This window comes from Suillus clintonianus (assembly GCF_016758775.1).
Source record: "Suillus clintonianus strain FC179 chromosome Unknown DEU56scaffold_4, whole genome shotgun sequence".
NCBI classification, from domain to species: domain Eukaryota; kingdom Fungi; phylum Basidiomycota; class Agaricomycetes; order Boletales; family Suillaceae; genus Suillus; species Suillus clintonianus.
The window spans coordinates 716,846-743,172 of NW_024539228.1; the positions used below are offsets into that span (position 1 = coordinate 716,846).

At 49.2% G+C, this 26,327-nt stretch overlaps 16 protein-coding genes across 16 annotated transcripts; 7 read left to right on the forward strand and 9 right to left on the reverse strand.

Annotated features, from left to right (window-relative positions):
* Nucleotides 1-25: 25 nt before the first annotated feature.
* Nucleotides 26-1,467, reverse strand: DEU56DRAFT_770597 (Isochorismatase hydrolase). The gene is made up of 6 exons (XM_041351414.1): nucleotides 1,013-1,467; nucleotides 852-962; nucleotides 581-799; nucleotides 427-523; nucleotides 254-376; nucleotides 26-196 (listed from the first exon to the last, which is right to left on the reverse strand). Exons 1-6 carry the CDS (start codon nucleotides 1,279-1,281, stop codon nucleotides 146-148), a joined length of 870 nt encoding a protein of 289 aa, XP_041214509.1. The 5' UTR covers nucleotides 1,282-1,467; the 3' UTR covers nucleotides 26-145.
* Nucleotides 1,468-1,568: 101 nt separating this feature from the next.
* On the reverse strand, nucleotides 1,569-3,798 carry DEU56DRAFT_382708 (uncharacterized protein). The gene is made up of 5 exons (XM_041345943.1): nucleotides 3,502-3,798; nucleotides 2,963-3,451; nucleotides 2,717-2,902; nucleotides 1,870-2,668; nucleotides 1,569-1,821 (listed from the first exon to the last, which is right to left on the reverse strand). The coding sequence occupies exons 1-5, from the start codon at nucleotides 3,555-3,557 to the stop codon at nucleotides 1,777-1,779; spliced, it is 1,575 nt and encodes a 524-aa protein (XP_041214510.1). The 5' UTR covers nucleotides 3,558-3,798; the 3' UTR covers nucleotides 1,569-1,776.
* Nucleotides 3,799-4,167: 369 nt separating this feature from the next.
* Nucleotides 4,168-5,836, forward strand: DEU56DRAFT_770605 (uncharacterized protein). Its single transcript, XM_041351415.1, has 3 exons — nucleotides 4,168-4,574; nucleotides 4,624-5,132; nucleotides 5,185-5,836. The coding sequence occupies exons 1-3, from the start codon at nucleotides 4,304-4,306 to the stop codon at nucleotides 5,740-5,742; spliced, it is 1,338 nt and encodes a 445-aa protein (XP_041214511.1). The 5' UTR covers nucleotides 4,168-4,303; the 3' UTR covers nucleotides 5,743-5,836.
* Nucleotides 5,837-5,931: 95 nt separating this feature from the next.
* Nucleotides 5,932-8,134, reverse strand: DEU56DRAFT_725551 (glycosyltransferase family 31 protein; the record flags this gene model as incomplete). The annotated part of the gene is made up of 5 exons (XM_041347874.1): nucleotides 5,932-6,206; nucleotides 6,259-6,524; nucleotides 6,576-7,290; nucleotides 7,346-7,781; nucleotides 7,838-8,134. The coding sequence occupies 5 exons, from the start codon at nucleotides 8,132-8,134 to the stop codon at nucleotides 5,932-5,934; spliced, it is 1,989 nt and encodes a 662-aa protein (XP_041214512.1).
* A 463-nt stretch (nucleotides 8,135-8,597) lies between these two features.
* Nucleotides 8,598-10,208, reverse strand: DEU56DRAFT_382842 (uncharacterized protein). Its single transcript, XM_041345944.1, has 7 exons — nucleotides 9,949-10,208; nucleotides 9,871-9,883; nucleotides 9,764-9,816; nucleotides 9,660-9,707; nucleotides 9,526-9,611; nucleotides 9,003-9,474; nucleotides 8,598-8,940 (listed from the first exon to the last, which is right to left on the reverse strand). Exons 1-7 carry the CDS (start codon nucleotides 10,016-10,018, stop codon nucleotides 8,672-8,674), a joined length of 1,011 nt encoding a protein of 336 aa, XP_041214513.1. The 5' UTR covers nucleotides 10,019-10,208; the 3' UTR covers nucleotides 8,598-8,671.
* Nucleotides 10,087-11,304, forward strand: DEU56DRAFT_382856 (SGS-domain-containing protein). The gene is made up of 5 exons (XM_041345945.1): nucleotides 10,087-10,316; nucleotides 10,369-10,387; nucleotides 10,435-10,531; nucleotides 10,582-10,744; nucleotides 10,802-11,304. The coding sequence occupies exons 2-5, from the start codon at nucleotides 10,374-10,376 to the stop codon at nucleotides 11,137-11,139; spliced, it is 612 nt and encodes a 203-aa protein (XP_041214514.1). The 5' UTR covers nucleotides 10,087-10,316; nucleotides 10,369-10,373; the 3' UTR covers nucleotides 11,140-11,304.
* A 172-nt stretch (nucleotides 11,305-11,476) lies between these two features.
* DEU56DRAFT_725228 (dihydrofolate reductase-like domain-containing protein) lies at nucleotides 11,477-12,152 on the forward strand (the record flags this gene model as incomplete). Its single annotated transcript, XM_041347854.1, has 2 exons — nucleotides 11,477-11,718; nucleotides 11,774-12,152. The coding sequence occupies 2 exons, from the start codon at nucleotides 11,477-11,479 to the stop codon at nucleotides 12,150-12,152; spliced, it is 621 nt and encodes a 206-aa protein (XP_041214515.1).
* A 167-nt stretch (nucleotides 12,153-12,319) lies between these two features.
* On the reverse strand, nucleotides 12,320-12,571 carry DEU56DRAFT_725282 (ribosomal protein L36-domain-containing protein; the record flags this gene model as incomplete). The annotated part of the gene is made up of 1 exon (XM_041347856.1): nucleotides 12,320-12,571. The coding sequence occupies one exon, from the start codon at nucleotides 12,569-12,571 to the stop codon at nucleotides 12,320-12,322; it is 252 nt and encodes an 83-aa protein (XP_041214516.1).
* A 74-nt stretch (nucleotides 12,572-12,645) lies between these two features.
* DEU56DRAFT_770649 (uncharacterized protein) lies at nucleotides 12,646-14,443 on the forward strand. The gene is made up of 5 exons (XM_041351416.1): nucleotides 12,646-13,002; nucleotides 13,059-13,102; nucleotides 13,155-13,409; nucleotides 13,458-14,058; nucleotides 14,107-14,443. Exons 1-5 carry the CDS (start codon nucleotides 12,892-12,894, stop codon nucleotides 14,284-14,286), a joined length of 1,191 nt encoding a protein of 396 aa, XP_041214517.1. The 5' UTR covers nucleotides 12,646-12,891; the 3' UTR covers nucleotides 14,287-14,443.
* A 554-nt stretch (nucleotides 14,444-14,997) lies between these two features.
* Nucleotides 14,998-16,844, reverse strand: DEU56DRAFT_383081 (Metallo-dependent phosphatase-like protein). The gene is made up of 5 exons (XM_041345946.1): nucleotides 15,852-16,844; nucleotides 15,375-15,800; nucleotides 15,296-15,323; nucleotides 15,149-15,241; nucleotides 14,998-15,099 (listed from the first exon to the last, which is right to left on the reverse strand). Exons 1-5 carry the CDS (start codon nucleotides 16,720-16,722, stop codon nucleotides 15,078-15,080), a joined length of 1,440 nt encoding a protein of 479 aa, XP_041214518.1. The 5' UTR covers nucleotides 16,723-16,844; the 3' UTR covers nucleotides 14,998-15,077.
* A 312-nt stretch (nucleotides 16,845-17,156) lies between these two features.
* On the reverse strand, nucleotides 17,157-17,906 carry DEU56DRAFT_907203 (40S ribosomal protein S11; the record flags this gene model as incomplete). Its single annotated transcript, XM_041356878.1, has 6 exons — nucleotides 17,157-17,248; nucleotides 17,301-17,384; nucleotides 17,437-17,565; nucleotides 17,625-17,720; nucleotides 17,785-17,836; nucleotides 17,895-17,906. 6 exons carry the CDS (start codon nucleotides 17,904-17,906, stop codon nucleotides 17,157-17,159), a joined length of 465 nt encoding a protein of 154 aa, XP_041214519.1.
* Nucleotides 17,907-18,470: 564 nt separating this feature from the next.
* Nucleotides 18,471-22,162, forward strand: DEU56DRAFT_383318 (ATP-dependent DNA ligase). The gene is made up of 15 exons (XM_041345949.1): nucleotides 18,471-18,538; nucleotides 18,596-18,888; nucleotides 18,937-18,990; nucleotides 19,041-19,311; nucleotides 19,369-19,434; nucleotides 19,485-19,650; nucleotides 19,702-19,842; nucleotides 19,897-19,998; nucleotides 20,060-20,225; nucleotides 20,277-20,352; nucleotides 20,402-20,699; nucleotides 20,745-20,927; nucleotides 20,985-21,215; nucleotides 21,269-21,706; nucleotides 21,771-22,162. The coding sequence occupies exons 2-15, from the start codon at nucleotides 18,864-18,866 to the stop codon at nucleotides 21,855-21,857; spliced, it is 2,304 nt and encodes a 767-aa protein (XP_041214520.1). The 5' UTR covers nucleotides 18,471-18,538; nucleotides 18,596-18,863; the 3' UTR covers nucleotides 21,858-22,162.
* DEU56DRAFT_383126 (UPF0041-domain-containing protein) lies at nucleotides 21,843-22,617 on the reverse strand. The gene is made up of 5 exons (XM_041345947.1): nucleotides 22,499-22,617; nucleotides 22,429-22,448; nucleotides 22,285-22,382; nucleotides 22,214-22,233; nucleotides 21,843-22,161 (listed from the first exon to the last, which is right to left on the reverse strand). The coding sequence occupies exons 1-5, from the start codon at nucleotides 22,554-22,556 to the stop codon at nucleotides 21,947-21,949; spliced, it is 411 nt and encodes a 136-aa protein (XP_041214521.1). The 5' UTR covers nucleotides 22,557-22,617; the 3' UTR covers nucleotides 21,843-21,946.
* An 85-nt stretch (nucleotides 22,618-22,702) lies between these two features.
* DEU56DRAFT_770662 (uncharacterized protein) lies at nucleotides 22,703-24,623 on the forward strand. Its single transcript, XM_041351417.1, has 5 exons — nucleotides 22,703-23,333; nucleotides 23,402-23,600; nucleotides 23,654-23,738; nucleotides 23,793-24,018; nucleotides 24,071-24,623. The coding sequence occupies exons 1-5, from the start codon at nucleotides 22,874-22,876 to the stop codon at nucleotides 24,292-24,294; spliced, it is 1,194 nt and encodes a 397-aa protein (XP_041214522.1). The 5' UTR covers nucleotides 22,703-22,873; the 3' UTR covers nucleotides 24,295-24,623.
* Nucleotides 24,554-24,858, forward strand: DEU56DRAFT_770664 (uncharacterized protein). Its single transcript, XM_041351418.1, has one exon. The coding sequence runs from the start codon at nucleotides 24,658-24,660 to the stop codon at nucleotides 24,829-24,831; it is 174 nt and encodes a 57-aa protein (XP_041214523.1). The 5' UTR covers nucleotides 24,554-24,657; the 3' UTR covers nucleotides 24,832-24,858.
* On the reverse strand, nucleotides 24,859-26,107 carry DEU56DRAFT_770666 (Isopentenyldiphosphate isomerase). The gene is made up of 5 exons (XM_041351419.1): nucleotides 25,968-26,107; nucleotides 25,730-25,917; nucleotides 25,339-25,674; nucleotides 25,172-25,285; nucleotides 24,859-25,114 (listed from the first exon to the last, which is right to left on the reverse strand). Exons 1-5 carry the CDS (start codon nucleotides 26,018-26,020, stop codon nucleotides 24,960-24,962), a joined length of 846 nt encoding a protein of 281 aa, XP_041214524.1. The 5' UTR covers nucleotides 26,021-26,107; the 3' UTR covers nucleotides 24,859-24,959.
* Nucleotides 26,108-26,327: the final 220 nt, after the last annotated feature.

The window sequence follows — 26,327 nt, forward strand, 5'->3', positions numbered from 1 at the left end:
CATGTCTGTCCTTTGTTTGTGAAAGACTGCAATTTATGCGTACGGACACAGTGCGCCTGAATTTGTGTCCGTTAACATTGTATGAAGATAGGTAGATAACATCGGATAGCTCATGGACTTCAACAAAGTGAGTAATGGAAATAAATCAGCCGCTCGCACTGATGATGTTGGACGTATTGGTGACGAAACCTTGCGACTGTCCTCAATTCCATTAGTTGCGAATCCGCCATGTATTGTAAAACCGAACACTCACGTTTCCAGCGTTGTATAAGACGTTCTCAAGGCCACCAGCTGGAGAAGTTGTCGCCGTGATGTCCTCGACCATAACACAATCGTAGCCTTGGAAGTAAGCATCGATGAACGTGCCCGAAACGCACTATATCACCTTTAGCAGCAAGAAAATGTGAAGCCAAGTTGAGTCCCCACCTGGTCAGCGTTCACACCTCCAAAAAATAATGTCGTGATTCCATTCTCCTTCAAATAGAGATCCAACGCTGTTTGATGGCCCCATATGCCGCTCATCCTGCACTCTCAGTCAGAAACAGTGAAAATCAGGAGTATGGTTGAGGAAGCGCAAGACCTATTCTTGTGAATCCAAACGTCGGTCCCCTCTTTCTCTCCTTTCAAGTACTCTTCCTGCAAGGGGCCATACAACTCCGAATTGCGAGCGTCTCGCATGAGCAATCTGCCAAAGTTGCCAGGCATTTCAGAGCCAAACCCTCCAAACCTTCCTTTCATGAATCCCCTGATCACGGCAGGGGGGACGGTCTTCAACTCTTGATCAGTGAGACCCCAATTCCTATTTTACGGTTGGGTGAATTAGTGTCTAATACAAAAGCGATATGACATACACCCAAAGTATCTTCACTCCTTGCTTTCGGAGAGGACCGATAACATTCAAAAGCGGGTCAACACACTCCAAACCGGTTTTATGCACTCTGAGTTCGGGATGCAGGAAGAAGCTGTTCATCATCAATTCATCGTTCAAGCACATAGCGGGATGACATATTACTTCTGCATATCAATGATTACTGCAGCAGACTTGGTCTTGTCGACTCGGATGGTACGGTTGCCAGTTACAGGGATGTCAAGCTGTGTCGAGCCCACCAAAGACGGTTCTACCGCATCAGTCGTGAGATGCTGCGAACGCGTGAGGTCCATAAGACCGGAGGGATATTCAACCCAGAAGTTGGCTGTGTTGCCGTACTCGATGGCCTTTGAAACTCTGGGACGCGTAGCCATGCCGAGAATTGGGGTATCGTGTATGGGGACCTGACTCATGTGCGGGCAACGTAAGTACAACAAACTAAGAGCAAATCGACGAGTTATACCTCATGATCCAGAGGAGTTCCGAGAAATCGAGCAGTATCGGGTATGGCAGCCTGAGAGAATTCTTGGCATGGGATAATGATAAGCTATGATAAGTGACTGCAAATAGATGTACCACGGGATACATGGGGTCTTAAGGAGTCGCGGAAAGTATCCCGGAGGTGCATCACCTGATGATGGAACAACGATTGAGAAATAACACAACAATGAACGGGGATAGATTGAAGACTAAGTATGAAGTTCGTGAGTGCAACATCCGTCCGTGTATGTCCATGGTTTGTGGTGATATACAGAATGTGGTTGCAGTATGTACGAGGATGATGAGGATGATTATGATCTGCTCAACAAATCAGTTTTAACAGTCCAGATAATCTCGGATAAAATATTAATGACGTGACAGTCAGATTTCTTTTGAGAGAAAGAAGTAAAAGCTAGACGCAAAGTGCGTCACAGTGCAGAATGTATACTGCGGCTATCAGGCATGTTGCGGACCTGCAATATCTGAGCACGACATCAAGAAAAATAAATTGAAGACCTTACAGTGAGCACCGGTCGACTATAGTCTTCTTCATCCCTGAGGTCGTCCAAGCCAGGACTATCCGACCTGGTCCGCCTCCGAATTTCAGGATCCAACCTATCATCGGCACCTCCATCTGATGAGTTATTTGCAAGGCGGGAAGCGGCGCTGTCAAGGTGTGCACGCCGTGCAGGGTTCCTTGGGGGTGGTGTGGGTGGTGAGTTGACACCTCGCTCCGCAGAAGATCCTTGCGTATATGCGGCCAGTAGCGGCTCGTAGCTTCCAACGCTGTACGTAGGTGTGTGGCCGTAGGAGCTTTTCCGATCCCGGGAGGAATCACTAATGTCATGTGTTCCTGCACTAGAAGGACCTTGCTGCTCTGCTCCCGGAGGAGGGCTAGCAGTGCGAGCTTGAATATATCCTCCATTCATTGGTTGACCTTCGACTGGATAGCCCACGTAGGGATTGAATGCGACATTGTCGTCGTCAAACGGACCCCCTGAAATTGGTTGACCAGTGGTGGGCAATCCAGAACTGTCGGGAATATAACCAACGGGGCTCCCATTCCCATGCTGCCCCATCTGTGCCGAAGACAGAGAATGTGTATGTGGTGACCGGACACCTCGGTAATCATTGTCATCATCCAAAGGAGCTCGACCAAAGCCCGAGGCAGCAACAGCTGCCTCGACTTCGGTGTCATGGTCAATTCGGCTAATACGACGCTTACGTCGGATGAAAAAGAAGATCCAGAGCACAATGGATGCAGCGGCCAAACCAACCACAAGGAAGACACCGACTACGGCGCCGGTGTTCCCGAAGAACCTGTTATATTATGAGCATGGTTAATGACTGATAAGCAAGGGAGCTGACGAGGAACTCGATGACGTCCCGTTGTTGGGCGCAAGGGTGGGGTTTGCAACTGCTACTGTGATAGTCGTGGCAGCTCCCGCGCTGTTTGTGGAAGTGGTGACTTCTGTGACAATGGAGGGCGCCGTCGTTGTTGGTTGGCCTTGAGCATTCGTTGTGGTAATAAACAAAGTACTTTCCAAAGTTGTGCTACAATGTATGAACAAGATGAGTTGGTAGACGACGCGTAAAAGAAAGGGGTACACGAACACGACTGGCACTGGTGTGACCGACGATGACGGTGTGCTAGGCAACGTCGATGAAGACTGAGATGACGATGAGTTGGATGTCTGCGGAGGTGCACTGGTAGAAGTGGTCTGTAGTGTACTCGTGGTGGGCGATGGCGAGGGAGTCGTTGATGATGAGGAAGTCGTCGTTAGTGATGAAGTTGTTGTCGTTAGTGATGAGGAAGTTGTCGTCAGTGATGAGGAAGTCGTTTGCGATGAGCTGGTAGTAACACTACTTGTCGTTGTCGTTGACTGGCTAGTTGTCAAAGAACTGGTTGCCGTCGTTGCTGTGCTTGTATTTGCACTGGTTGGGGACTGCGAGGATGCAGAGCTTATCGATGATGTGGTACCGGAAGACATGGACGTCGAGGATAGCGTCGTCAGGCGCGTGGAAGAACTTGTGGGCAGTGGAGAATCACTGGTCGATGGCGGTACACTACTGCTACTGGGCGCTGCGGTAGTGGGCACGACGCTGCATACTGGGTCAAGGAACAGGGCCTGGATGATATACGAGCAACTTACGAGGAAGAAGAAGCGCTCAAAGACAATGACGTTATGGAAGTCGTGGGTTGAGACATATCATGTAAGTGAGCCAAATGAAGATGTGACAAAGGTTTGTTGCAGGCGTAGCAAACGAGCGCAACGTAGTTGGTGGAAGAGTCAGTTACAGAGGTGGGATATGGCGACGATGTTTTCGGGTTTTTCCAAGGCGTGTCGTTGGCAAATTGTGAGCGCAAAACGGGTTGAAACAAGGGGAAAATTTATTAGAAACAAGGCTTGGAGGAGAATGAACGAGAAACGGTGCACAATGACAGGGGAGAGACTTGCACCGCTCAAAGCCAAACGCCGCAGGAGGCTCGGCAGGAAATAAAACAATAAGGTCTCGATCAGGGCTTTGAGCGTCTTTCCTCCTACGTGAACTGATCACAAAAGTTCCTAACAGGATTAGGAACAAAGGCAAGCTAAGAGTTGCAAGTACAGTTGCAAAGCTCTTGCAAGTAAAATGAAGAAAGTATGAAGAAGACAATTAGAAACAAGAGACTCACACTGCAGGGCCGACCTTAAAGTCGTGGCTTAATGGACGAAGCTTCTGGGATCATCGCATGCAACGCGATAGAAGCTGATAACAAAGGGTCAGCGCTCAGACGGAAGGCACCTTGTACGTAGGGTTGGAGCAAATTCATACACGAACCATTAAAAATGAGGTTACGTAATGCGGCTATGTCGAGCTGTGCAATCAACGTTTACACCCCGGTGTCAAAATGCAGGCTTGTTCTAGGCTGTCCCACACAGCTTGTTTGCCAACCCCGTCGACGACAACGACATGCTCATCGACACAGATATAGTCAAGTCCAAGCAGGACTCTGTCGAAGACAGCAACCCTTCGCGTGCACCATCATCCTTGCAGCAACCTCCTCCAACATTCGAGGAAAGTGTTGCAGACCATGTTCTGCACTTCTCTGAGGACGACATTTTGAATTCGACACAGCAGCAAGGCGGCGAGGATCCGCCCGATTTTTCCCCTTACAACGCCCAGTTCTTTACTTCCCATTCTGGTGACATTATCTCTCATGATCCTCATCTCAATGATGACGGTACGTTGCCCTCCGGTTTCTGACATCTCAACGTTCTCAACTCTCCCAGGCGAAGCCCTATACCGTTTCTTGCTTTCACAGGCCTTGGCGCGACCCACCGTCATGTTGCGATGCAAAGGGTCACACAACGAGACACATACGCGAATGGTCCACTCGCGTCACAATGGACAGACCAGTATGAAGACTGAGCAGTATACCGAGCACATAATAGATTTCGATTTTTGCATAGACGTAGGGCAGTACATCTTCGGAGAGCCAACCCACTGGTCATATGCCGATTCCACCCCTGCATATAGGGGGCGCATGTATCAAGAAATGGGCATCTCAGAGGAGAGACGGAAGGCCCAGAAGTCAGAAAGAAAGGCAGCAAAGGCGTGGGACGCAGAGCGCGCCCGCAGGGGGTTCCCTCCGTGGATCGGTAGCGACTACGCATGGAGAGAGGACCAGCAGTATTCCATGCAAACGAACGCTGTCCTCAAATCATCGTGGACATTGCGTCAATGGGCAGACGACTATTGTGCTAGTCGCAAGTACTTGAAAGAATTTAATTACCACAAGGTAGATATTTCAGCGATCTCATGCGCGCGTAGCTCTCAACTTCCATCCACAGATTGCTTATGGTTGGAACTTTGAGGCCATCAGGATCGCTGCTATTTCCGTCGTTAATTCTACCCATTATCGGGGTGACTTGACCGTCCAATTTGAAACATCCCAAAACATCGTCTCTGTCCGGTCTCACAATCGCCTCTCCCGCGCTCTTTCAAACCGTTGGATCAAGTTTCTGCTGTTTCTCACGCTCATATACCCCTTTATATGGCTATTCAAACGTTTCCACTCACGCGGTGGTGGACGCTGGGATGTCTGTGGCGGTGCATATGCGCTGAAGCGCGTCGAACAGGCTGCAAAGCAATCTGCTCCAGATCTTGTACACGCGGAGAGTCCTTTCCGTGATGTGTTTGAGACCGTGGATACCACCGCCCAAGGATCTTCCATTGCTGACTCTTCCGGCCGACGGACGAAAGTCGTTGGAACGCGAGAAGGAGAGTGGTTTAGGCAATGGGAAGGAACCATCAGAAGAGCGGTGCAGAACAGGCTGCAGGACAAACAACCCTTTACAATGCCGGATGATCAACTTGAAACTCAGACATTGGTGTTGGATGGGTATTGAACACCCTGCCCATACCCATCACCCTGGTTGTTTATCTTTGGTAATATTGCATGCAAAAAATGTTATGTCCGAGTTGATAACGGTGTCAATGACAAATAGTTTCCGAGCACAGTGGTATATGATGGTCCCGGGCTCCTCAAAGATAAATACAAGAGGTCTGCTAAAATAGTCCAGACAGCGCAATAGTCATCACAACGCAGCACTTGCATTCGTCGGCTTGAAAACCGAACTATCTGTCCATACTGACGACAAGCCCACATTGAGCCTGTCCGCGTCCGTATTGAGACTCTCAAGTTCAGTTTCAGAAAAATTCTCGCCCTCCAAGAAAGCAAGCGCAGTCTCTAAGAACCACATGTGCTTCTTGATGAAGTGCACCACGACAGTTCCACCAACGCGCTTGTTCTCGTATCGCGTGATGCGTCCCTCGCGGCTACGCCATGCTCTCTCAGTGCCCATAGATATCCCTGAAGGCGGTGACATTTAGTATGCGCATATTAAGGACACTTGGGATCGCACCTTCCTGCAGCTCAGACATATGGCTGCCTTCAACTAGTGCCTCAACACTATGAGCCAAATCCATCTCTTGTAGGGGCTGCTGGTACCGGGTTCCAAATGTCGCAACACTTGAGTGCGACCAAGATAAAGGTGTTGAAGTCGCAACAGCTGGATTTGACGACAAGATCGTCCCAGTCGATGAATTGCGGGACACTTTGTCGAGATATGCCAAAACAGATTTCTTAACGCGAGAGACTTCAGAGGGAAACAGGAAGCCATGAGAGTATCTATGAGGAAATCAGCACAGGAATGTTAGATGAACGAGTGAGTCGACTCACACAGTCCCTGACCGGGGATGATCATATATCCAGCAATGGTCGCTTGACCAACGAATCTCCCCTGCACGTGGGTGTAGTCCCATCCATCTGGCCGTCTGCTTGTCCTCTGCACCTTTGGTAAGACCTTTGACGCCTGGATCCTTAGAAACCCAGTCGACAAGACTCCAGCTCAAACCATACAATTCGCCAGCCATAAATTTCTCTTTAACAAGGTAGCCCCAGTAAACCAATGGATCGTCCGCTGATCCATCGCGCTGCATCTCCTGTTCAAACATTGATGATATAGGGGTATCGGCAGGAGGATCAGTCTGCAATTCCGCTTTTGGTGCCTCCACTCTGAAGGATGCCGAGGCTGGCGAAGTGTAGGGCATGCCATATGGCCTCTGCCCTGTAGCGTACAGCTCCAGCCTCATACGCGCCTCGAGCTCAGCCAACATAACGAAAGCATCGTCATCAACTTTAGCCACATAATCGGGCCGCACCCAAGGTCTTGGATGACCTGAGGCACTGTCTTTCCAAGCCCAGTAGGGATCATGGGGGGCAAGACGGGGGGCGGGGGTATGTTGATTTGAGTAAGAGACCTCCAGTACTGGATGCGTGGTATTGAAGTAGACTGGCGGGACCCAAGCGTTCGATGCTGCCCAGGTGAAGTAGGCATGCGACTTGCCAGAATTCATGTTTTCGGGGCAGGGCAAGATTATAATATCGTTGTACACTACGCAAGATCGTGCGTCAGAGTGATACAACGGGGCAATATGATATACACTCACTTTCCATCTCTGTTTGGATACGTCTTTCCCATCCTTTGCGGGGCTGGCCGAGAATAAAACGCACCACAGTTCTTGAGGTGCCCATCCCGTCGTCTCCTTCTCCTGCGCCATTACGACTACGAGGATGTGCTGCCCACGTCGTTCTAATCAACATTCTACGTTCTAATGCCGAATCCATCGAGAAGACAGCTAAGAACAGCCCCGCGGGCGGTAGTGTATCGAGATCATCCGGTGGGAACGACGGTGGCATAACTTTGGGAAGGGGGTTGATGTAGGGATATGGCAATGTATTACGATAATGCGGGGGGACAGATGTTGTGGGCGGGATAGTGCAATATGCCCTCCAAGGTAAAGCTTCCTTGTCAGGGTTCAAGACATAGAGCAAGATTAATGTGAGAGAAATGGCGAAGACGGTGAACACCAGGAGCGCGAGTATCTTAACAAACTGTCAGAAACATGCAACGAGACGCAGATATATGTAAAAACACATACTATGGTCAGCGGTTGACGAGGGAATAGTGGGTGTCTGACAATACGTCTCAAAACACCCTTGAATGTTCTCCACCTTCTTCCATCTCGTTTACGCCTCCTTGGAGAACTCGAACCTAAGTTGCGCCATAACCAGCGGCCCTCTCCCGAGGAGGTATATCTTCCGAGGCCGAGTAGGGGTGAATTGGACTCAGTTTCTGATGGAGTTGACGAGTGACGAGAAAATGGCAAAGGCGAAGAAGCGCGAGACGGCGTGGGTGTCGTGGATGACGAAGAATCCGAAGACGACCTTCCAGGCATTAAATCAGGGTATCCAGTGTCCGTGAAGGAACTACGCTCGGATAAGGGAGTGTTGGATGAACCACTCTCTCTATAATCAATTCCCAAGAGAATGTCGTGTTGCTCTTCATTAGATGATGCTCGAAATAAGTGGGAAGAGCCAGAGAAATCCACAATGCCGGCCATGGCATTGGAAAAGAGCGTGGAAGCCAAGCCTCAGAAAAATGGCCTTGCAAAATTGACCAGTGTATCGTTGATAATGCGATAGCTAGAATTTCGGGTCGAACGCTAGCGTCGTATTACTTCCTGTGTTGGTTTTTTCTTGGTATGAAATGATATGAGTGTCCTTAAGTTAAAGCAAATGGCAGTCGGGTATGATAGTAGAGTATCCCTCCCACAAGGCGCGGCAGACACCGCCACTTCAACTGCGATCAAACTGTAATGCCATTTTTACTTTGCAATTTGCGTGCGAGCTAATTGCAATTGGCTGCAGTGCAAAAAAAATCCATTGGCCTACGTAAAAAAAATTGGGCGTAAACTGATCCGTGTATACAAATCCTATGAAGCATAAACTCTCTTCCAGCTCGACCTTGTTTTCATTGCATCCCAAAATACTGCCAACTTGCTCCTCGCAACTGGTTTCTCTTCAGTGAAAGGGCTGAAAGCCGAAGACAAGAAGTCCTCGGGAATGGCGAACCCATTTCCAATATGTTTTTCCAGCTTTTTTATGGCAACATCTCCATCATCAGAAGGGCTTCCGCCAGCCAATCTGACAAGATGAAAGAGCCAAGCGCTCAAGTGAATATCTGCGATAGAGACCTGATCGCCTGTGTTTTTTGTTATGTCATCACGAGCTGAGTAATGTAGCTGTTGGAGATTCTCGACGAACCTAACGCATAGGGCCCAATTAACTCCTCGTTCACTTGAGTGAGGACACCGGGAATGGTAACCTCCCACAAGTTTCTGGAGCGCGACAAGTATCCATCAACATGATCTCCACTGAAAACGCTCAGCGCCGCCTCCACCTCCAACTTTTTCTCTCGCCAGAATGTCTTGGTTTTTTCGGACATCCGCATGGTTTCATGTTCACACTCGGTTAGATATCCCACGATTGCCACTCGTCTAGATTCAAGGATAGGGACCAGAGACTTTCCGAGTTCTTGAAGTGAGGCTTGATTGCGGGCATTCGAGTACTGCAAATGATCGGGAGAGAGCTCATCAGCCTGAATAGTGTCAATTATCTTGCTGGATGCACTGGCGAATGCAACCGTTGCGGGGGACAATGATGGGGCTGGAGCGCTCGATGTAGTGTGCGTGTGAGATGTGGCGGATCGCGATTTGTCCAAGAACTCAATCAGTGCCTGCTCTTCCCGTCAGCAGAAAGGAAACTGGCCAAACGAAAGCCAGCTGACTTTCGTGTCTGAAATAGCCTTGAAGCGGCTTGCAACATCGGATGCGAGAGAGCCGCGGAGGGGTACAACAAGAGTTGGCACCATTGCTGAGGGGGTGATCAATGATCTGAAAAACAAAAAGTGCTCAATCCCACCTTTGGGGCTCAACCTGAGGAAGGTCGGAGAAAATTCTTCTCCCTTGTCTGGTGCAAAAACACGCTGGTCGACGTCAAACCACTTCGTCGTACTTTAGACGTACCGATGTTCACGACCTTGAGATCAACTTCATCCTCTCCATACCCCTTCTCATGCCTGCAAAGTAATTGCGGATTAGTAACGCAATACATTGGTTCTCGAGGAACTCACAATGCAAGAAGTACTAGTGATGGATTGAGGTAAGGACACAGAATAACATTGATCATGAGTGTGAAGACCGATGCTTACTCGCAGAAGACCACACAGATTGTGGGCTATAGTACAAAACGGCCTTGGGTATCGCAGACGACGTGGGCATCGTAGGAGGTTGCCTGGCTGTACTCAGGCAAGATGACGTCTGGACCCCACCTGTTTGTCCTTCTTTTGATTTCCAGTTAGGGCTGGCATGCACTGTATGCACGAAACATTCATCATCTATGCATCATCTTGGTCAATAATTCGATCGCAGAAGTGGTATCCATAGGTGCAACTCCATAAACCTCCAGGATCTTCATCGTTGTCGATGCACAAGTTCAGATCATTGAATTGTTGAGAATCCTGTGTCTCACAATAGTTCACGTGACCCATTGACACAATACTGGAAAGTTCTGCATTTCGTGAGTCGCGTAACTTCATCACTTTAGCATCGTTTTTGCATCTTCGCCCCAGCCAATATGGCATCCTTAAGGTGAGATCGACATCACTGGCGCTTGACGCTCATCTCACACCGTAAAGGCATGAATTTTACGAGACAGACGAAAAACTGACCATCTCCGTCTTCGACCGAGGGGCTGATCCTGCACAGGTATCCATTACGTTTGAGCCACGCAAGGTGAGCCACCCCCCTCATCCTGGGTGACACAGTCCTCAATGAATCCATAGATCAGCTACCAAAACGGCGAGAAGACTTTATCCTTACAACCGTTGAAAGGGCAGATTGACCCGGAGAGGTGCGATTTCACGGTCGGCAAAGTCAAGGTTGAACTCCGTCTTGCGAAGATGGCTCAAGGCCGTTGGGGGGCTGTTACTGGTGATGCTCTTGATCGTTCGTGATTTCCATCTAGCCCAATTCTGCAATGCGTACTAATAACGCTCTCACTAGCTCTTCAGACCTCGGCCCCTATTGGACCAACCACGTCTCCGGCGGTGACCGAGGCAAGGGCTAAGCCCAAGAAGAATTGGGAGGAACTTACCACCAAAATTCTCACATCTGAAAAGGAGGCGACTGCAGATGAGGACCCTAACGTTGGCGGTGACAGCACGGTCAATTCCTTCTTCCAAAAGATATTTGGAGATGCAGATGATGATGCCAAACGCGCAATGATGAAGAGCTTCCAGGAGAGTGGAGGAACTACCCTTAGCACAAACTGGGAGGAAGTGAGCAAGGCTCCCGTCGAAGTGAAGCCTCCAGCAGGTAGTGAGTGGAAGAAATGGGATTGAACTTGACCATTAGCTTGTATTCTAGCATCAGTTACTCCGCATGTTGTCAGCGCTTTCAAAGGAATCATTGTCTCACATCGAAAATATTAGGGACCCTGTCAGAGAGCAGTTTAATGCTCGTGACAGGCCACGACGTTCCAGGATGAGCTGAATCAGAGTATCGAGTTGGACCTACCACTGCCTGTGCATAAATTGAACCTCTTTGATAGAGGGATCGTGAAAATACGTATAAGTTCGAAGGGAGGTCGCATTCATTTGGTTGTGTTACATATCTACGGGGTTAACATTTATGCATTATGACGCGAGTCCGACGCCAACATTATCTTCCCTAGAGACCATGTCACATCTTACGATCATCGTCGCCGCCACGAAATCAAACGGTATCGGCCAACATGGTAAACTTCCATGGCGGCTGTCGAAAGAGATGGCCTATTTTGCTCGGGTCACGTCCACCGCGCCTGAAGGATGGAAGAACGCAGTCATCATGGGGCGGAAGACGTGGGAGAGCATACCAACCAATTTCAGGCCTCTCCCTAAACGCCTCAACGTAGTCATCAGTCACAACAAGGACTACGAACTGTACGACTTTTATCTCTCTTTTTTATTTGCCAGTTATTGATCGAGCGGCAATTAGGGCACCCTCCAACCTGTCAGCTCCAGTTCACCTTTGCTCGAACTTGACTTCGGCGGTTGAGTCGACGTCTCAGGCTGGTATACATCGACGATTTATCATTGGTGGAGCATCCTTGATCTCGGAGACACTCAACCCTGCATCTTCGAGTCCGATGTCTTGTATCGCCGACCGTGTCCTCTTGACACGGATCCTTGCACCTGATTTCCTTCAATGTGATATTTATATGCCAGACTTCTTGGGAGCAAGCGAGGAAGGGAAAGCGGAATGGAAGCAAGCAGCTCATGATGAACTCGTGAAATGGGTGGGATTTGACGTCCCAGCAGGGGTCCAGGAAGAAAAGGGAATTAGCTACGAGTTCCAGATGTGGCTTCGTCAATAACATGGGTGGTAGGATATTTTGAGAGTTATGCATTATATCGACAAAGATGATCTCTCTTCCCCTACATGCATTCTACCAAAAAGTTTTCAGGATTCAAAAACGCAGGTTCGACTATGATTATCCTTGACGCTATACGAGAGTCAACCAAAATCGGGATGAGGATAGGATTAGTAGCACACCTGCTTGTGTTTCGGATTTTTCGAACATACGATATACACTCTGCCTTTCCGCTTCACAACGCTGCACCCATCACACATGACCTTCACAGATGACCTCACTTTCATTCCACGCGCCATGAACGGTATTGCAGTCGTGCCAAGTGATGAGATTGCAGGTGTGGAATTGTGTATGTGAGGAATAGTAGGCACGCGCAAACGCACTAGCAATGGCCTGCTTGAGGCTAATAAGGCTCTCAACATGATGAGAATGTGATGCAGACCGGAGACAAGTATGAAAGTTTCGGTTGAGGAAGACGCTGCTGTCACGTGCCAGATATTTTGTCTCCGACATCATCTTCTTTCAGCGTGCTGACAGGACTTGCTGCGCTAGCTCGCCGTGGCGTCGAAGTTGCACCTTCGAACGTTCGTCGTTAACCAATAGCGCTGAGGCTGATAAGAACTTCTTGTTCGCGAGATGCAGCAGTGAGGCCGTTCCATTAATCGGAACATCTATCTGTTTACTTTCTTGAAACCTCCTGAATTTGTTTGTACTTCTCACTACTTTTAACTTTAGCCTTACCATGGCGTGCGAGAGAGAGAGTTCCGTTGCGCCACGTCTAGGTGGAAATACTGCGCTTGTAACATTCGTTGCAGTGATTTTCGCTTTTGTTGGAGAGACCCGACTCACACAGGTGATTAGCTTCAGTTCAGCTACTTTGGATTAATCAATTGCTGACAATCAAATTAGTATGTCCAGACAACACTGGGTTACCAGCACTCATTCTTTCTATTGTGAGTAGACAAATGACTCTGCGGTATGCCCATGCGAACTCAGAGTTCGTAGTTACGTCGTGCATTCATCATTCGCGATATCTTTTCCATTGCACCTCGGATATCTCCTCCTGACGACCCGCCATTCCCCTCGTGCTCTGCTATCTGGATTATCTAGCGCTATCACCGCTCAGTTGACACCCCAAGATCCAAGAAGCATCCGCTCTTCACAATTTCCTTTGTCTCGATTTCTGGTCGTGATCCTCACCATGACTGCTGTCTACAGTATACCTGCCCTGCTGTGGTTTATTGCTGTCGTATATGCCCCGTACGTCGCCAACTGCTTGCCACACCTCTGATCTAAAGCAACCTTCAGTGTCACCGACGTCACTGCCATTTGGAATGCTAATGCCTTCTTCGCCTACGTCTTTAGCGTCAAGCTGCTGAACCTGAATTGGAGTCTTGTTCGGATGTGTGCTGTTTGCCTCGCCACTGCTGGAGTGCTCACTATCGTGTATGGCGACAGCACACCGTCAAGTACAACCGCAGCTATGACTGTCGCCCTAACTCCTTCACCTTTCTTTGGCGACATTCTGACTCTGGTTGCATCCGTGATATACGGTCTGTACCAAGTTCTTTACACGAAGTATGCAGCGCTGCCATCAGACCCGAAGCTAGTTGCCGAGTCTGCGCATTATACCCATGTCCCAGCTTCGGCGGAGCAGGCTGACGATCAGGAGATAGTATCACCGCCTCTAGTCACCAATAATGAATTCGCGTATTCACTTCCATTCGGCCTTCATCCTAATTTCCTCACCGCGTCCATCGGCGTGTGCACCTTGTTCGTGTTTTGGGTACCCCTTCCTGTGTTGCATTACTACGGTATTGAAGAGTTTGCGCTTCCATCCGACATGGTGACCTTCGCTGCGATTGCAGGAATCTGTGCCACTGGCGTTATATTTAACGCAGGCTTCATGGTACGTATGATGATAACATATTACCCCCCATCTAATCAATACTTTTAGATCTTGTTGGGAGTCTGGGGCCCGATAGTTACTTCCGTTGGGAGTCTACTTACAATCGTCCTTACACTCATTTCGGATTTGATGTTAGGCTCCGTCGGTTTGACTGCCGGGGGATTACTGGGAGCAGGCATGATTGTAGGGGCTTTCGCGGTGCTTGCTTATGATGTGTTCCAGAGTTGACAGTATTTTAAGTTATACAATAGAGCGAGCTTGGTTGATACTCATCAATCTTAGAGTTTTCCCTTTGCATAATTTGGCGAACACCGAGAACGTCACGCGTCACCGTTCACTTGGACACATCCCGTTGGTCCAAGTCACTAAATTAGATCTTTCGTGTCATGTCCATTTATCTCTCCTCGAAGTTGAGTATGATTGTTGGCATTGAAATTTGAGGTGCTGCAGCACACCCCCGAAGCCCAGGAAGAACATGTGTGCCTGATTCTATGGAAGAATATATAATCCGCCGATACATCGTCCCAAGTACTTAGTAAGATACGATTGAGATGCGACGTGATAACTTCTGTAAACAGCAGCCAGCATTTCAGCTGCAATGTCATTATATAGCACAAACACAAAGAAAATATGCGACGTCTTAAATATATAGGCCCAAAGGAGAAAGCTGAACAGGGAGCGAGATAATGCGAAACGGAAGGAAGGGCAGGGAGAGAAAGAAGGGTAAGGAGGAGAGATGCGAAGTACATGGCTTGTGCTTTGGACCAGAAAGGAGGGTGCTTGCGCGAGGCAAATCGCTCGGATATCAAGGTGAACAGATCAGGACTAGACGGAACGAGGTAGGGGTAGGAGCAGTATGATGGTTGTAGCGTGAGAGGGTCAGACATAGGCCCTGTACATCTCAACAAGCATCTGCACCTCAACACGTAGTGACACCGAAGATATACAGTGTTCATTAACAGGTCACCAAAACACCCTTGACCCTGTAACACTGGTGTGCTACGCGCGGCATGTCGTGATCACGTTGCAGTCGCCATTAGACTAGGCGTAAAGTCAATACACGATATTGAACATGAACGAAATAATTCACCTCTTCCGTTTGGCCTTCGTCATCTCTTTCCGGAGCGCCGGCCCATCCAAAGGTTTGAGGAGCTCGAAAGCACATAACAGATCCTCTGAGACGCTGGAATGGTATAAATCAATTGAAATCCTCAGGTGTCGAAGGGCGTAAAATTACCTCATGCAAGCACCATAATTGTCAAATTCTGAAACCCCGCTTCAGCGCTGGACGAATAGAAAACAAGAGCGATGCTGACCTCCACAATAATTCGGAGCACTAAAGACCGTCACTAGTGTCCGGTCATTCCAGAACTCATACCCATCCTCCACGACCATGTGAGCCCTGCATATCAGGTCCATGTCATACCGTACCAGGAAGTCGTTGATGATGCCTTTCCCAAAACAGTAGCTGACTCCCCTCTCGTTATCCTCCCAATCCAATGCGGTATCTGAAGGATCGGACCATAGCAAATCGTTTAGGAGCCCATAGTCCGGCACGTCGGTCGGCCTTTGTATGCGTTTGATATCTTCCATGGAATGAAGCGAAGGTGATAGCCCGCCGTGTACGCAGAATATCTTGGAGGCAACAATAGCTGCAATGGGTAGACAGTTGAAAACGTCTATGAATGTCTTCCACGTCTTTATGTTACATCGTCTCTTGCACTCGTCATAGAAACCGTACACTGAAATATGTCAGGACACCATCACCAGACAGAAGGCGCCAAGCGACTAACCTCTTGTGACATTCGCACATTCATGATTACCACGTAAGAGGAAGAAGTTCTCTGGGTACTTTATCTTGTAGCACAAGAGCAGTAAGATTGTCTCCAAACTCTGTTTCCCGCGATCGACATAGTCACCCAGGAATAGGTAGTTGGCCGCTGGAGGGAAACCGCACATCTCGAAGAGGCGGATAAGATCGGAATATTGCCCATGCACGTCGCCGACGATCTTTACTGGTGGCGACAACTCGATTAGAGTTGGTTGGCTAAGGAATACCTCCCGCGCCGCTTGGCAAATAGCAGCAATCTCCGTGTTTTTGAGACACAGTGATTTGCTTACTTTACCAGTATACCCCACGTCAAGAAGCCGTTGGATCATACCGTCAATGTCGAACTGCCCTGTCTTGCCTCCCGCAGAGTCACTCAAGGGGAAGCTACTAGCCGCTGAACCCGGTGTGAAGGATGACGAGGGCATAGAAGTTGAGAGGATTGTTTGAGTAAGTGGAATGTCGAGTGGAGCGGGAGATGGTTTCGTTGATAGAGTCGAGGCTTGTGGCGCCGAAGTTGGGGCGAGTAGGGAGGGTGTGGAAAGGTTGTTCGGGGAGGAACTGAGGACAGTAGGTAAAGCACCTGGTGAACCTGGTGGTCTTGAGCTGCTTCCATTGGACTCTCCGGAACTAGGTACGTTTAGAGAGGGTGCACTATTTCGGACTACATCATACTCGTGGGCGACACTTTGGGAGTGGTTGGGGTGACCCGTTGCGCGAGACAAACTGCCATGGGGCGTTTGGCCGTTCGATTCTTCTATAGAATCTTCGTGCACATGGTCCACATCCTTCTCCTTTCCTCCTTTCTTTGTCTTTTTAGATTGCTGTTGGCCCATTGGTGGTGGGACCTGTGATTCGCGAGAGGGCGAGCCTGGCTGTGTTGCTGAAGACCGGGAGCGTGACCTTGAAGATAACTTGGAAGTTAGGACGGAAAGAAGTGTTGGAGCCAGCTTGCAAAGCGAAAGAAGACAAGAAGTATGTTGAGCCGAGTCCTCTCCAACGAGGGTCAGTCGATCGTCCTAGCGGCAACTTGCACTGCTGTCCTTATTTGTTCCATTGTTTGCTTCCTGTTCAGTCAAGCGCTCGTCAGGTCAACGACTACGACACCGCCTAGTTCTGATTCTGATTGACATTCCTGTGTATTGCCACTTAAATCTTTTAAAATAAGTGCTTGTCATAATGCAGCAATGTATTTTTCACGCGGGCATAGCGCAGTGGGTAGTAGAAATCATGCAATGTGAACAGCGTAAATAAAATCTCGATGGCACTCTCAGAACTTGCCAAAGGCCTTGGCTGATGCCTTACTCTTCGACACCCGCAGGACGTTGAATCGTACCGTTTTCGACAGTGGCCGGCATTGCCCTACATCGCCTGCGGTCAGTTCCGAGTTACGCCAACATTGGGGAATACTAACCGACAGTGACAATGTCACCGACCTCGACACGGAAAGCGGGCGATACGTGTACAGCCATGTTCTTGTGTCTCTTCTCGTAACGGTCTGTTAAGCAAATATGAGGGCGAACGGACAATCAGCTTGTCTCCCAACGTACTGTATTTAGGTATGTAGTGGAGGTAATCCCTGCGGATCACAATTGTCCGTGTCATCTTGGTTGAAACGACCTTGCCAGTCAAAATACGGCCACGGATCGAGACGTCACCGGTGAAGGGGCACTTCTTGTCTGAGAACAAATATAACCTTGAACTATGCAAACCACCTGTAACACGTATAGAGACGTACCGATGTAAGTGCCTTGGATAGCCTCCGAAGGGGTCTTGAATCCAAGACCAACATCCTTGTACCACCGCTTTTCCTTGGTCGCAACCTTCTTGCCACCTTTACCACAGCGATCGCAATCACATAAGTTCCTGCTCCGAATTCACGGGTTAAAGTCTCATACCGCGGGCTTTGGCGTTTTGGAACAAATGCTGCTTCTGGTACGCCTTCTCGATCTAAGAATGATGATAAGTCAGGCAAAGAGTGTAGGTTCAGCAAAGTAGCAGCACGTACTTGATCAGCCATGGTGAACTATTAGGACGATGAGGAGCTCAATTTCCGGCTCTGTGCTTGCTTGCGTGGGAAACAAGCCACAGAAACTAAAACTGTACAGATTCCGGCATTTGCCTTCGGAGTTTCGCCACTATGCAATGTTTGATGTCATTGTCTCATTTAATGATATACTCTACCACAGTTCATCGTGCAGTCACTAAGCGCTAAGCGCTTAGTGTTATACGCCTTCAGGTTGAACCGACAAAATTGATGGGGAAATGAGTAGGATGTTGTGACACAGTCGAAATCACGTGATCTGAGGTTTGCGCTGTGACACGTGACAGGGGCAAAGTGCATCTTGCTGCGAGGAACCACATGTTGTGGCGACTGCAGTGACAAGGTCATGCGGTTGTACAGAATTAGCACCTGCAGGATTTCTGTCTGGGCGGTCTAGGGTTTAGTAAATAGCTGGTTATTTTGATTTCACCAATGAATATATCGCAATTTCAATTTCACGGTTCGGTGCATGCAGGACAGGGGGATTCAATAGCTGGCAGTTCACACGGGTCGCGACGCGTTTAAGTAACACGCGTCTATGTCTGTCACGCGTTCATTCTACCGCGTCGCAGCTCACACAAGATTTATGGGAAGACAACAAACGCTCGGTACGTAGTGTAGCGCCCTCCTCTCTCTGCTCACATAACATACCACCACTTTTTCAGGTAAATTCTTTGAAATGCCTAAGAACAACAAGCCGGCGCCGCCACAGCAGTCGAACCTGGCGGAAATGTGGGGAGGGAAGAGGCGCAAGCCCAACGCAAACGAGGAGGGTGTGAAGGAAGCAGTCGTTGTCAATGGCAAGACGGATGTGTCAGTTAAGTCTGAAATCAGTAAGTATGTTGAACTCTCTGAATCGTGGAATTCAATCCTCGAGGACTCTTAGTGTCGCCTGTCTCCAATGGTAAACAGTCTACAGAACAGGGAGACGGAATGGAAGTTGATAAACCACCGGCATGTGAGTGCTCTCCACTCTGCACAACTGACACGTCATAATGACGAACAGCACCGGCTAAGCCCAAAACAAAGCGAAAGGGTGTCACTTCGCCAAAGAGTGTTGGTAAGTGCTACCCATTCTTGAAACTCAAGCTGAACTCAATTACGCTCCAGTATCACCTGGGCCTTCAAAGTCCAAACGGAGACGTGTGGTCGAGTCAGACGATGAGAACTCTGCGACAACCGCACCAGCTCCCACCAGTCCAAATCGGCGCCCCTCGCCAAAGCCTTCCTCCAAAAGTAAAGGGAAAGCTAAAGCAGTCCTCCAGTCTGAGCCTGTAGAACAGCAACTAGCCGAGTCCTCAGCAAGTGCCGATGAGGGCGAGGAAGAGATTGCCGGAGAAAGCGAGCTGGAGGATGACGACGAGGGTGCGGCAACGCAAACGCACGTTTGACTCCCCTATTAGGACTTTATAATGACTAAGTTGACTTGAATACACAGCGCTGAAGAAGCACTATCCCGAACTGCAGAGGTAGACGTCAAGGGCGGGTGGAAAATCGGAGACCCGTACGTTGTGTTACAATCTCTCGCGTTGTTCTTGCACAATAACTTGACAGGGTGCCCTACGCTGCACTAACGAAGACCTTCTCACTCATCGAAGCCACCACCAAGAGGCTCGAAAAGACCGCCCTCCTCACCTCATTCTTCTGGCTCGTCATCCAACGTAGCAAGAAAGATGATTCCAACTCCCTCCTGCAGTCTGTATATCTGTGCATAAACCGCGTAAGATTTTCCCCATTTAATTACCTCATTGCTGTGTACTAAGAGATGTAGCTAAGCCCGGATTATGTCGGTGTCGAACTGGGTATTGGCGAGAGCTTGCTCATCAAAGCTATCAGCGAGTCCACAGGACGGAGCCTTGCAACAGTCAAAGCCGACCTCAAGAAAGAAGGCGATCTTGGGCTCGTGGCAATGGTGCTCTGTCTTACTTGCCTTAACCATGACCACACGAGCTTACTTCATTCGCAGAACTCCAAAAACAGTCAGAAGACACTCTTTAAACCCAAGCCCCTCACAGTTCCTTTTGTCTTCTCAAACTTACGGGAGATCGCGTTGTCGTCCGGGCATTCGGTTTGTTCTTCATGTTTTCTACATGTTCTCAACAACTTAGCACCATTTCCCCCCGCTACAGTCCCAGGCAAAGAAGGTGTCGATCATTACGAAGCTCCTCGCCGCGTGTCAAGACTTCGAGGCGAAGTACATCGTACGCAGTCTGGAAGGCAAGCTCCGGATCGGCAATGCTGAGCGGACGGTTCTCGTGGCCCTTGCACATGCTGCCGTTCTGGCTAAGGAACATGGTGTGTTTATTTCAAACCTCACTAACGAAGTTTATTCATCATTTGTACAAGCCGGAAAACGATGGAGCAAAGAGACACTGGCGTCTCACCTCGAAGAAGGCGCCAGCATCATGAAGTCTGTGTACAGGTCAGTCTCCCTCGCCTCGCCCACATACACTCATTGACCCTTCTTCCAGCGAGCTCCCCACCTACGAACTTGTGATCCCCGCGCTACTTACGCACGGCCTATCGGGCCTGCGCACACATTGCAAGCTTACGCCGGGCGTTCCGCTCAAGCCAATGCTCGCCAAGCCAACAAAAGCGATCGGCGAGGTGCTCGACCGCTTCGAGGGGCGGCGGTTCACGTGTGAGTATAAGTACGATGGCGAACGCGCCCAGGTACACCTGCTGGACGACGGCAGCGTCAGCGTGTTTAGCAGAAACTCAGAGGATATGAAAGCCAAGTATCCAGATTTGGTGGAGCAGCTACCGAGGGTGGGTGATGAGCTGGCTGTGCGGACTAGGCTGACAGAAAGACAGTGCATCAAGGAGAAGACAAAGTCATTTGTGCTTGACGCGGAGGCTGTCGCTATCGACAAGACCTCGGGCAAGCTCATGCCCTTCCAAGAACTGAGCAGGCGAAAGCGCAAGGACGTTAAAGTCGAAGACATTCAGGTCAAAGTCTGCCTTTTCGCATTCGACCTCATTTATCTCAATGGCGAGGTTTGTTTCTCAACTTTAACGACATTAGGGTGTTTGCAATGACTGACGTGCGCGTAGCCACTCCTCCAAAAATCACTCAGCGAGCGTCGCGAGTTGTTGAGGGAGCACTTCCATGTTGTGCCCGGAGAGTTCGATTTTGCCAAGTCTTCAGATGGGTCGACAACAGATGAGATCCAGGCGTTCCTCGAAGAGAGTGTGAAGGACGGCTGCGAAGGACTTATGGTCAAGATGCTTGAGTCAGACGCGAGTTACTATGAACCCAGCCGGCGTAGTGTCAACTGGCTAAAGGTATATTCTCCCTCCACCCTGTCGAAATTCGACTAACTATGGATCGTACACAGCTAAAGAAAGACTACCTCGCCGGTGTTGGCGATTCGCTTGACCTCGTCGTTGTTGGCGGGTACTACGGAAAAGGCAAGCGCACGAACGTTTATGGAGCGTTCCTGCTAGCCTGCTTCGACGCCGACGCCGAAGAATATCAAACGATCTGCAAGATCGGCACCGGGTTCAGCGAGGAGATGCTGCAAACGCACTGGGACACTCTGCGACCGCTCGAGGGGACAAAACCACGTGGGGACATTAAACCTGGTGGTGCGAAGCCTGACGTGTGGTTTGAGCCAAAGGTGGTTTGGGAGGTGCTCGCGGCAGATCTGAGTTTGAGCCCGGTGTACACAGCGGCACAGGGCTTGGTAGAGGAACGCGGGATCTCGTTGCGCTTTCCGAGATTCATCAGAATACGCGATGACAAGTCGGCAGATGATGCTACTGGACCCGAGCAAGTGAGTGTTCCGCTGTATATTGATATTCAATGAGATAGCAGATGCTCAAATAATTGTATGTCAGATCTCTGAGATGTATGAACGACAGGCACTTGCGCAGAGCAAGGGCGGGAAGAAAAGCAAAGGTGACGGGGATGACGGATTTTGGTGATGATTACGTATCTGTATCTAAGTGCTGATTTCAGAGCTTGGTTGGTCAAAGCAGTGTATTCCAAGTGACAAGACTGCATAGAGGGGAGATTATGATTTTGCTTCCGCAGCCTTCTTTGCCTCTGCTTGTGATGCCTCGATGGCTTGGGTAACTGGACCTTGGCTGTCCTTGTCAAGACCGAACTTCTTCTCACGGCCGCCGTAATACCAGTAGTTTACGAAGCGGGCTTCTTGGATTGACTGTGCTGTCGCGTTTGTTGCATGACACGCAAAGAGCAAGTAATTCCGGGGTTGTACCCTCCAGGCTAAGACACAAAGTCAGCTGCGCACGCTATGGAACATCGTGACAGGACATACCGAAGCGCATGAAGACCATCCTAGGTTGGTGAGTCAGCAAGCAGTTGCGTGAGAGTGAAATGGGAACGTACGAGTACGCGCCAAGTGCAGTAGTCATGGAACCTGAAATGACCTCCTCATCTTTACTAAGGTCAGCGAGGGCAGCAAGTGGAAGACCCCAGTTTGCGATCTGGAATGAGTGAGTTATGCGCGTTGTCAAGGTTCAAATAACTGACTGGTCCCCAGAAGTGAGTACCTGTTTAGATGATGAGATAGGTTAAGAGCAAATGATGATGAGAAACATACTGAAGAAGTACTCGCGAGCAGCAGGAGATCTGAGCCATGTAAAGAACGTTGATGCCATCAGGACCTGTAGCAAAGAACAGTCAATGCGACTTGGGCGTTTGCGGAGAGGAACACGGAAGCAAGGGAGTGAATTGAATCCTAAAACAGTCACGTGATCAAAAAGGACCGAATGCGGACCGATTAATGTGAACTCTAATCAGCGCTCCCTTCACTGAGAAATGGAGTAGCGCCCAAAGAATTCTCCGCGGCTTAGAATGGGAATCCTCATGTCTGCTGTCTTCAAACACGAGGCCATTTTATCGACTACTAGTACCAGACTAGTAAGACGATCTTTCCTATCTCTTTCCCTGACCACGCACTACCTACAACCGTACCATGCATTCAGCCTACCCGAAATCAAACTTCCCTTACTATGGCCAGCCATACCACACTTATTACCCTCCTAACTATCAGCATCAGCGACAACAACAACCGTTTCCTACATCCGATCCATACAATTCTCCACCATGGCCTCGCGAAAATTACCAGAGTACTCCATATCCACAAGGTCATCTAGACCCAAACACCCCATTCGTACCACCCACTTCTGAGCCAGGCCCACCCCCAGCACGAGTCAAGCGCGCGAGCACAACACGTCCAAAGGCCTCATATAACCCCGAGAAAACCCAACTCAAGTCTGCAATGAAGAAGAACGGAGGTACTCTTCGCCGCTCAGATACCGTTGGCGCCGCTCCACCTCCTCTTGAGCGTACTCGAACTTCTTCTAGTGCACGTCAGCGCCTCGTGCCCATGACACGCACCAGTGGCATAAATTCCAACCCGTCCTATCTTCCAGGTAGGTCACAATTCCCATGATGCGAAAAACATGCATAATGATCTATTATCGTGACTCCCACATCACAGACCACATGTTTGTCTCATTTCACGGCGCAAATGAGCTCCGGTTGGGCAACGTTGCCTTCCAGGATACAATGGAGGAAATAAAGGAGAACATCATCCCTATGTGGCCACATGGCGTATCCACAGCAATCCCTGTCCTCCATGCCTTTCGCATCCTCTTTAACAGGAATCCTTGGACTGCTAGTGGGATTGAGGGTATCATGTAGGCCCAATCATCCAATCACTGATTCTGTGTCACGTGCTTATCCCATCTAGCGCACAAAAAATGATGTGCGAACTCTTTACATGCCTCGCACACAATGGTTATCAGTACCGTACCTCTCTCAGTACAGGGTATCAGGTATGTGTTCCATTACTTCGAACGTCATACAAGCATGATTAACGATGTATTCAGTATCCTCAGCTAGTATTTCAGGATAGCGGTCCTGATGAACACTGTGACTTCTTTGCGGCGCATATCTCGCGTTCAGGACACAGGATTACCCTGGTGCGGCCCCCGCGGCGTGTCGGCGAACAGATTGGTCCCCGCCTCCGTAATGCATGGCCTCATCAAATCGCTGGAGACCGAACAAGTGAAGATGAGATCTACACTATCGAGCTGAAAAGAAACGCAATTGGCAGTATGTCTCATTTTTACATCAATGTATAGTTGCTGACGTGCTCTGATGCTAGCCCATGAGTTGAGCAAAGACGTATTTGCAGCATCGGCACTAAAAGAAATCAGTATGATGGGCTACAAGCTTGAAGCCACCGTGCCGCTCCCGCGTTCAGGGATGCTTGGATTTGGGAAACAGAAGGAGATCTGGATTTTCCGTGGGACGAGGATGCGATCGCGCGCCAATTCGCGTGCTGGGTCGCGTAGTGGTTCACGGGCTGGGCAGAATATTGATCACTAAGAGAGGATGAGAACCGAGGGCGACGCGGTTCGTATATGACAGAGTCCTGATAGTGACTTCCCCAATGACGGGGTGTAGCGATAACATGACTTGACTACAAACGAGGATTTGACGTGCTGATGATGTACGACTACTGTATGTATTTATAGTTATAATCTGGTGGCAGCACGGGGATATCATGCATGCTATTGCTACTATTATGTACGGTGTGTGTAATACTACCTTTGCCGATTTGAAAATTGAATGGTCCGTGCGCTGATAGATTTGTATAAAAGGGCGTTCCAGACAACTAGGATCTTTACCACTCTGGCCTTTTGGCTTAGATCAAGTGTAGTATCTGTTCTTAATAGTTTAACCACTATTATGAGGGCACCGCCCTCATTCTTTGGTTATCAAATTTTTGCCGCCCTTGTTCTCACGAGCTCTGCTTGCAACTCGAGGGACATGATGACCTTGCCGCTGCACTACTGGCTTGCGTCGTCGGGGGATCTCTTTTTGATGTTCTCTTTGCTCAGTAACTACTTCATGGTCTCTTGACTATGCATGGTGCTTGGCAAACAGAACTATTCACAATATTGTAGTACAATATTTATCTTGTTTTCGCAATGCATTGTCGCTTAATACAATAGTTGCTTTTGCACTACCATCTACAAGTCCTTCTAGTATCACACCATCTTGATAACCTTTGATCCATCCGCGACACCTGTTAGAGTCTTGGCGTAGACACGACCATCGAAACCCTGGCGTTCCAGCAGCATATCCCACCAACCAAACAAAAAGTCCCGAGCAATCAGCTTGAACCAAGGTGTAAAAGAATTTGCTGCAGATATCCGAGTAAGCTCGCATCAGAAACAATAGTCCAACAGAATATACGCACACGAATCATTGAACATCGCCTGTAACTCCGCCTTGTCCACATATTTGTAGTCCTGAATCTCGTTCTTATTTGGCGTCACCGTAACATCCGCAGTCAGAAACAAAATGTAATCGACTATGGCGGAAAGGGTGAAGACATGTGCCTGTGTTTTCATGCTGTCAACGCACCTTCATGCTCACCCCACATCCCGTTCGACGGTGCGAGGTAATGGATCTTCGTCAAGTACTGGAACTCGCCAACTGGCGTTTGGCTTTGCGGAATACCGAGCTCGTGCTCAAGTTTTCTTGAAGCCGCGTTCCGCACACCGAGCTGATCGACCTCGATCTTCTCCTCCTCAAAGTCATCCAGTGGGTGCGAACAGCACGTATTTGTCCACATGTCAGGGAACGTGATCTTCTCCGAAGCCCGCTGCTGCAGGAGGAGCTTGCCATCAGAGGGACGGAAGACGAATGCAGAGAACGCTCGGTGCAGGAGACCCTTGTTGATATTTTCCATGAGATGGCCTATTCAAGCATGGTATGAAAAAACACGCATGTGATACATAGCACATAGACTCACAGGTCTTCTTGTCCATCGCCCCGATGGCGTTGTCCTGTTCGTCGACCAAGATGCACTTCTCATCCATCAGTCTCGATTGTTCAGGGTCGTAGCTTGTGAGATCTATGCTGGCAAGAGCAGCGCGCGCGGCAAGAACTGCTGGCGAAGACATGGTGCGTTGAGCGGAATACGAGTTAAAGTTTCTAAAACTGCGAGCAAGGTGAGACAGAAGCGAAGCTAGCACGTAGTAATAACATACCAAAATTTGCGAGCAAATAACAGGTGCGTGAAACGATGACCCTTTAGTATCATACGTATCGGGGAGGTATTCGGGTGGAAAATGGCACGATCAAGATTTTGTTGGGTGGCCTGATCATGGTTTTCAAACGGAAATTGACCAAGAGCCGAGTATGCGGCAATTCCAAATTGTACATCACAAGTCTTCTACACAAGTCTACACAACCACTAGTGCTAATGCATATAGTACAAGCATGGCATACAAGGAACGATTGTCGTCCTTCGAGTCTATCATCTGCCACTGGCCACTGGGACTCAAGATAATATTAATGTACAAGAGTTTGACGTGATCGATCACTACTAGAAACGTTTCGGCCGATAA

What these genes read in the sequence shown, in the direction of transcription:
- DEU56DRAFT_383318 (XM_041345949.1), top strand. Translation starts at nt 18,864, where the DNA reads ATGGAAGTTGATAAACCACCGGCAT. An exon ending in GAGGGTGCGGCAACGCAAAC is followed by an intron (nt 19,312 to 19,368) that starts GCACGTTTGACT and finishes TTGAATACACAG; the next exon opens with CGCTGAAGAAGCACTATCCC. An exon ending in GTAGTGTCAACTGGCTAAAG is followed by an intron (nt 21,216 to 21,268) that starts GTATATTCTCCC and finishes GATCGTACACAG; the next exon opens with CTAAAGAAAGACTACCTCGC.
- DEU56DRAFT_770649 (XM_041351416.1), top strand. Translation starts at nt 12,892, where the DNA reads ATGGCGTGCGAGAGAGAGAGTTCCGTTGCGCCACGTCTAGGTGGAAAT. An exon ending in GAGAGACCCGACTCACACAG is followed by an intron (nt 13,003 to 13,058) that starts GTGATTAGCTTC and finishes CAATCAAATTAG; the next exon opens with TATGTCCAGACAACACTGGG. An exon ending in ATTGCTGTCGTATATGCCCC is followed by an intron (nt 13,410 to 13,457) that starts GTACGTCGCCAA and finishes AGCAACCTTCAG; the next exon opens with TGTCACCGACGTCACTGCCA.
- DEU56DRAFT_382708 (XM_041345943.1), bottom strand. Translation starts at nt 3,557, where the DNA reads ATGTCTCAACCCACGACTTCCATAACGTCATTGTCTTTGAGCGCTTCT. An exon ending in TTGAGCGCTTCTTCTTCCTC is followed by an intron (nt 3,452 to 3,501) that starts GTAAGTTGCTCG and finishes CCCAGTATGCAG; the next exon opens with CGTCGTGCCCACTACCGCAG. An exon ending in ATAGTCGACCGGTGCTCACT is followed by an intron (nt 1,822 to 1,869) that starts GTAAGGTCTTCA and finishes CAGATATTGCAG; the next exon opens with GTCCGCAACATGCCTGATAG.
- DEU56DRAFT_382856 (XM_041345945.1), top strand. An exon ending in TTACGTTTGAGCCACGCAAG is followed by an intron (nt 10,532 to 10,581) that starts GTGAGCCACCCC and finishes ATGAATCCATAG; the next exon opens with ATCAGCTACCAAAACGGCGA. An exon ending in TACTGGTGATGCTCTTGATC is followed by an intron (nt 10,745 to 10,801) that starts GTTCGTGATTTC and finishes CGCTCTCACTAG; the next exon opens with CTCTTCAGACCTCGGCCCCT.
- DEU56DRAFT_770666 (XM_041351419.1), bottom strand. Translation starts at nt 26,020, where the DNA reads ATGATACTAAAGGGTCATCGTTTCACGCACCTGTTATTTGCTCGCAAA. An exon ending in GATGTGGGGTGAGCATGAAG is followed by an intron (nt 25,286 to 25,338) that starts GTGCGTTGACAG and finishes TTTCCGCCATAG; the next exon opens with TCGATTACATTTTGTTTCTG. An exon ending in GGCGATGTTCAATGATTCGT is followed by an intron (nt 25,115 to 25,171) that starts GTGCGTATATTC and finishes GGATATCTGCAG; the next exon opens with CAAATTCTTTTACACCTTGG.
- DEU56DRAFT_770664 (XM_041351418.1), top strand. Translation starts at nt 24,658, where the DNA reads ATGAGGGCACCGCCCTCATTCTTTGGTTATCAAATTTTTGCCGCCCTT.
- DEU56DRAFT_382842 (XM_041345944.1), bottom strand. Translation starts at nt 10,018, where the DNA reads ATGCCCACGTCGTCTGCGATACCCAAGGCCGTTTTGTACTATAGCCCA. An exon ending in CCTCAGGTTGAGCCCCAAAG is followed by an intron (nt 9,612 to 9,659) that starts GTGGGATTGAGC and finishes TCACCCCCTCAG; the next exon opens with CAATGGTGCCAACTCTTGTT. An exon ending in AGGCTATTTCAGACACGAAA is followed by an intron (nt 9,475 to 9,525) that starts GTCAGCTGGCTT and finishes CGGGAAGAGCAG; the next exon opens with GCACTGATTGAGTTCTTGGA.
- DEU56DRAFT_383126 (XM_041345947.1), bottom strand. Translation starts at nt 22,556, where the DNA reads ATGGCATCAACGTTCTTTACATGGCTCAGATCTCCTGCTGCTCGCGAG. An exon ending in ACTGCACTTGGCGCGTACTC is followed by an intron (nt 22,234 to 22,284) that starts GTACGTTCCCAT and finishes TCACCAACCTAG; the next exon opens with GATGGTCTTCATGCGCTTCG. An exon ending in GATGGTCTTCATGCGCTTCG is followed by an intron (nt 22,162 to 22,213) that starts GTATGTCCTGTC and finishes TTTGTGTCTTAG; the next exon opens with CCTGGAGGGTACAACCCCGG.
- DEU56DRAFT_770597 (XM_041351414.1), bottom strand. Translation starts at nt 1,281, where the DNA reads ATGAGTCAGGTCCCCATACACGATACCCCAATTCTCGGCATGGCTACG. An exon ending in GAGGTGTGAACGCTGACCAG is followed by an intron (nt 377 to 426) that starts GTGGGGACTCAA and finishes AAGGTGATATAG; the next exon opens with TGCGTTTCGGGCACGTTCAT. An exon ending in TCTTATACAACGCTGGAAAC is followed by an intron (nt 197 to 253) that starts GTGAGTGTTCGG and finishes AATTGAGGACAG; the next exon opens with TCGCAAGGTTTCGTCACCAA.
- DEU56DRAFT_770662 (XM_041351417.1), top strand. Translation starts at nt 22,874, where the DNA reads ATGCATTCAGCCTACCCGAAATCAAACTTCCCTTACTATGGCCAGCCA. An exon ending in CAACCCGTCCTATCTTCCAG is followed by an intron (nt 23,334 to 23,401) that starts GTAGGTCACAAT and finishes CCCACATCACAG; the next exon opens with ACCACATGTTTGTCTCATTT. An exon ending in CTCTCAGTACAGGGTATCAG is followed by an intron (nt 23,739 to 23,792) that starts GTATGTGTTCCA and finishes CGATGTATTCAG; the next exon opens with TATCCTCAGCTAGTATTTCA.
- DEU56DRAFT_770605 (XM_041351415.1), top strand. Translation starts at nt 4,304, where the DNA reads ATGCTCATCGACACAGATATAGTCAAGTCCAAGCAGGACTCTGTCGAA. An exon ending in TCCTCATCTCAATGATGACG is followed by an intron (nt 4,575 to 4,623) that starts GTACGTTGCCCT and finishes CAACTCTCCCAG; the next exon opens with GCGAAGCCCTATACCGTTTC. An exon ending in AAGAATTTAATTACCACAAG is followed by an intron (nt 5,133 to 5,184) that starts GTAGATATTTCA and finishes TTCCATCCACAG; the next exon opens with ATTGCTTATGGTTGGAACTT.
- DEU56DRAFT_383081 (XM_041345946.1), bottom strand. Translation starts at nt 16,722, where the DNA reads ATGGGCCAACAGCAATCTAAAAAGACAAAGAAAGGAGGAAAGGAGAAG. An exon ending in ATGTGCGAATGTCACAAGAG is followed by an intron (nt 15,801 to 15,851) that starts GTTAGTCGCTTG and finishes GACATATTTCAG; the next exon opens with TGTACGGTTTCTATGACGAG. An exon ending in TGCTCCGAATTATTGTGGAG is followed by an intron (nt 15,324 to 15,374) that starts GTCAGCATCGCT and finishes GCGGGGTTTCAG; the next exon opens with AATTTGACAATTATGGTGCT.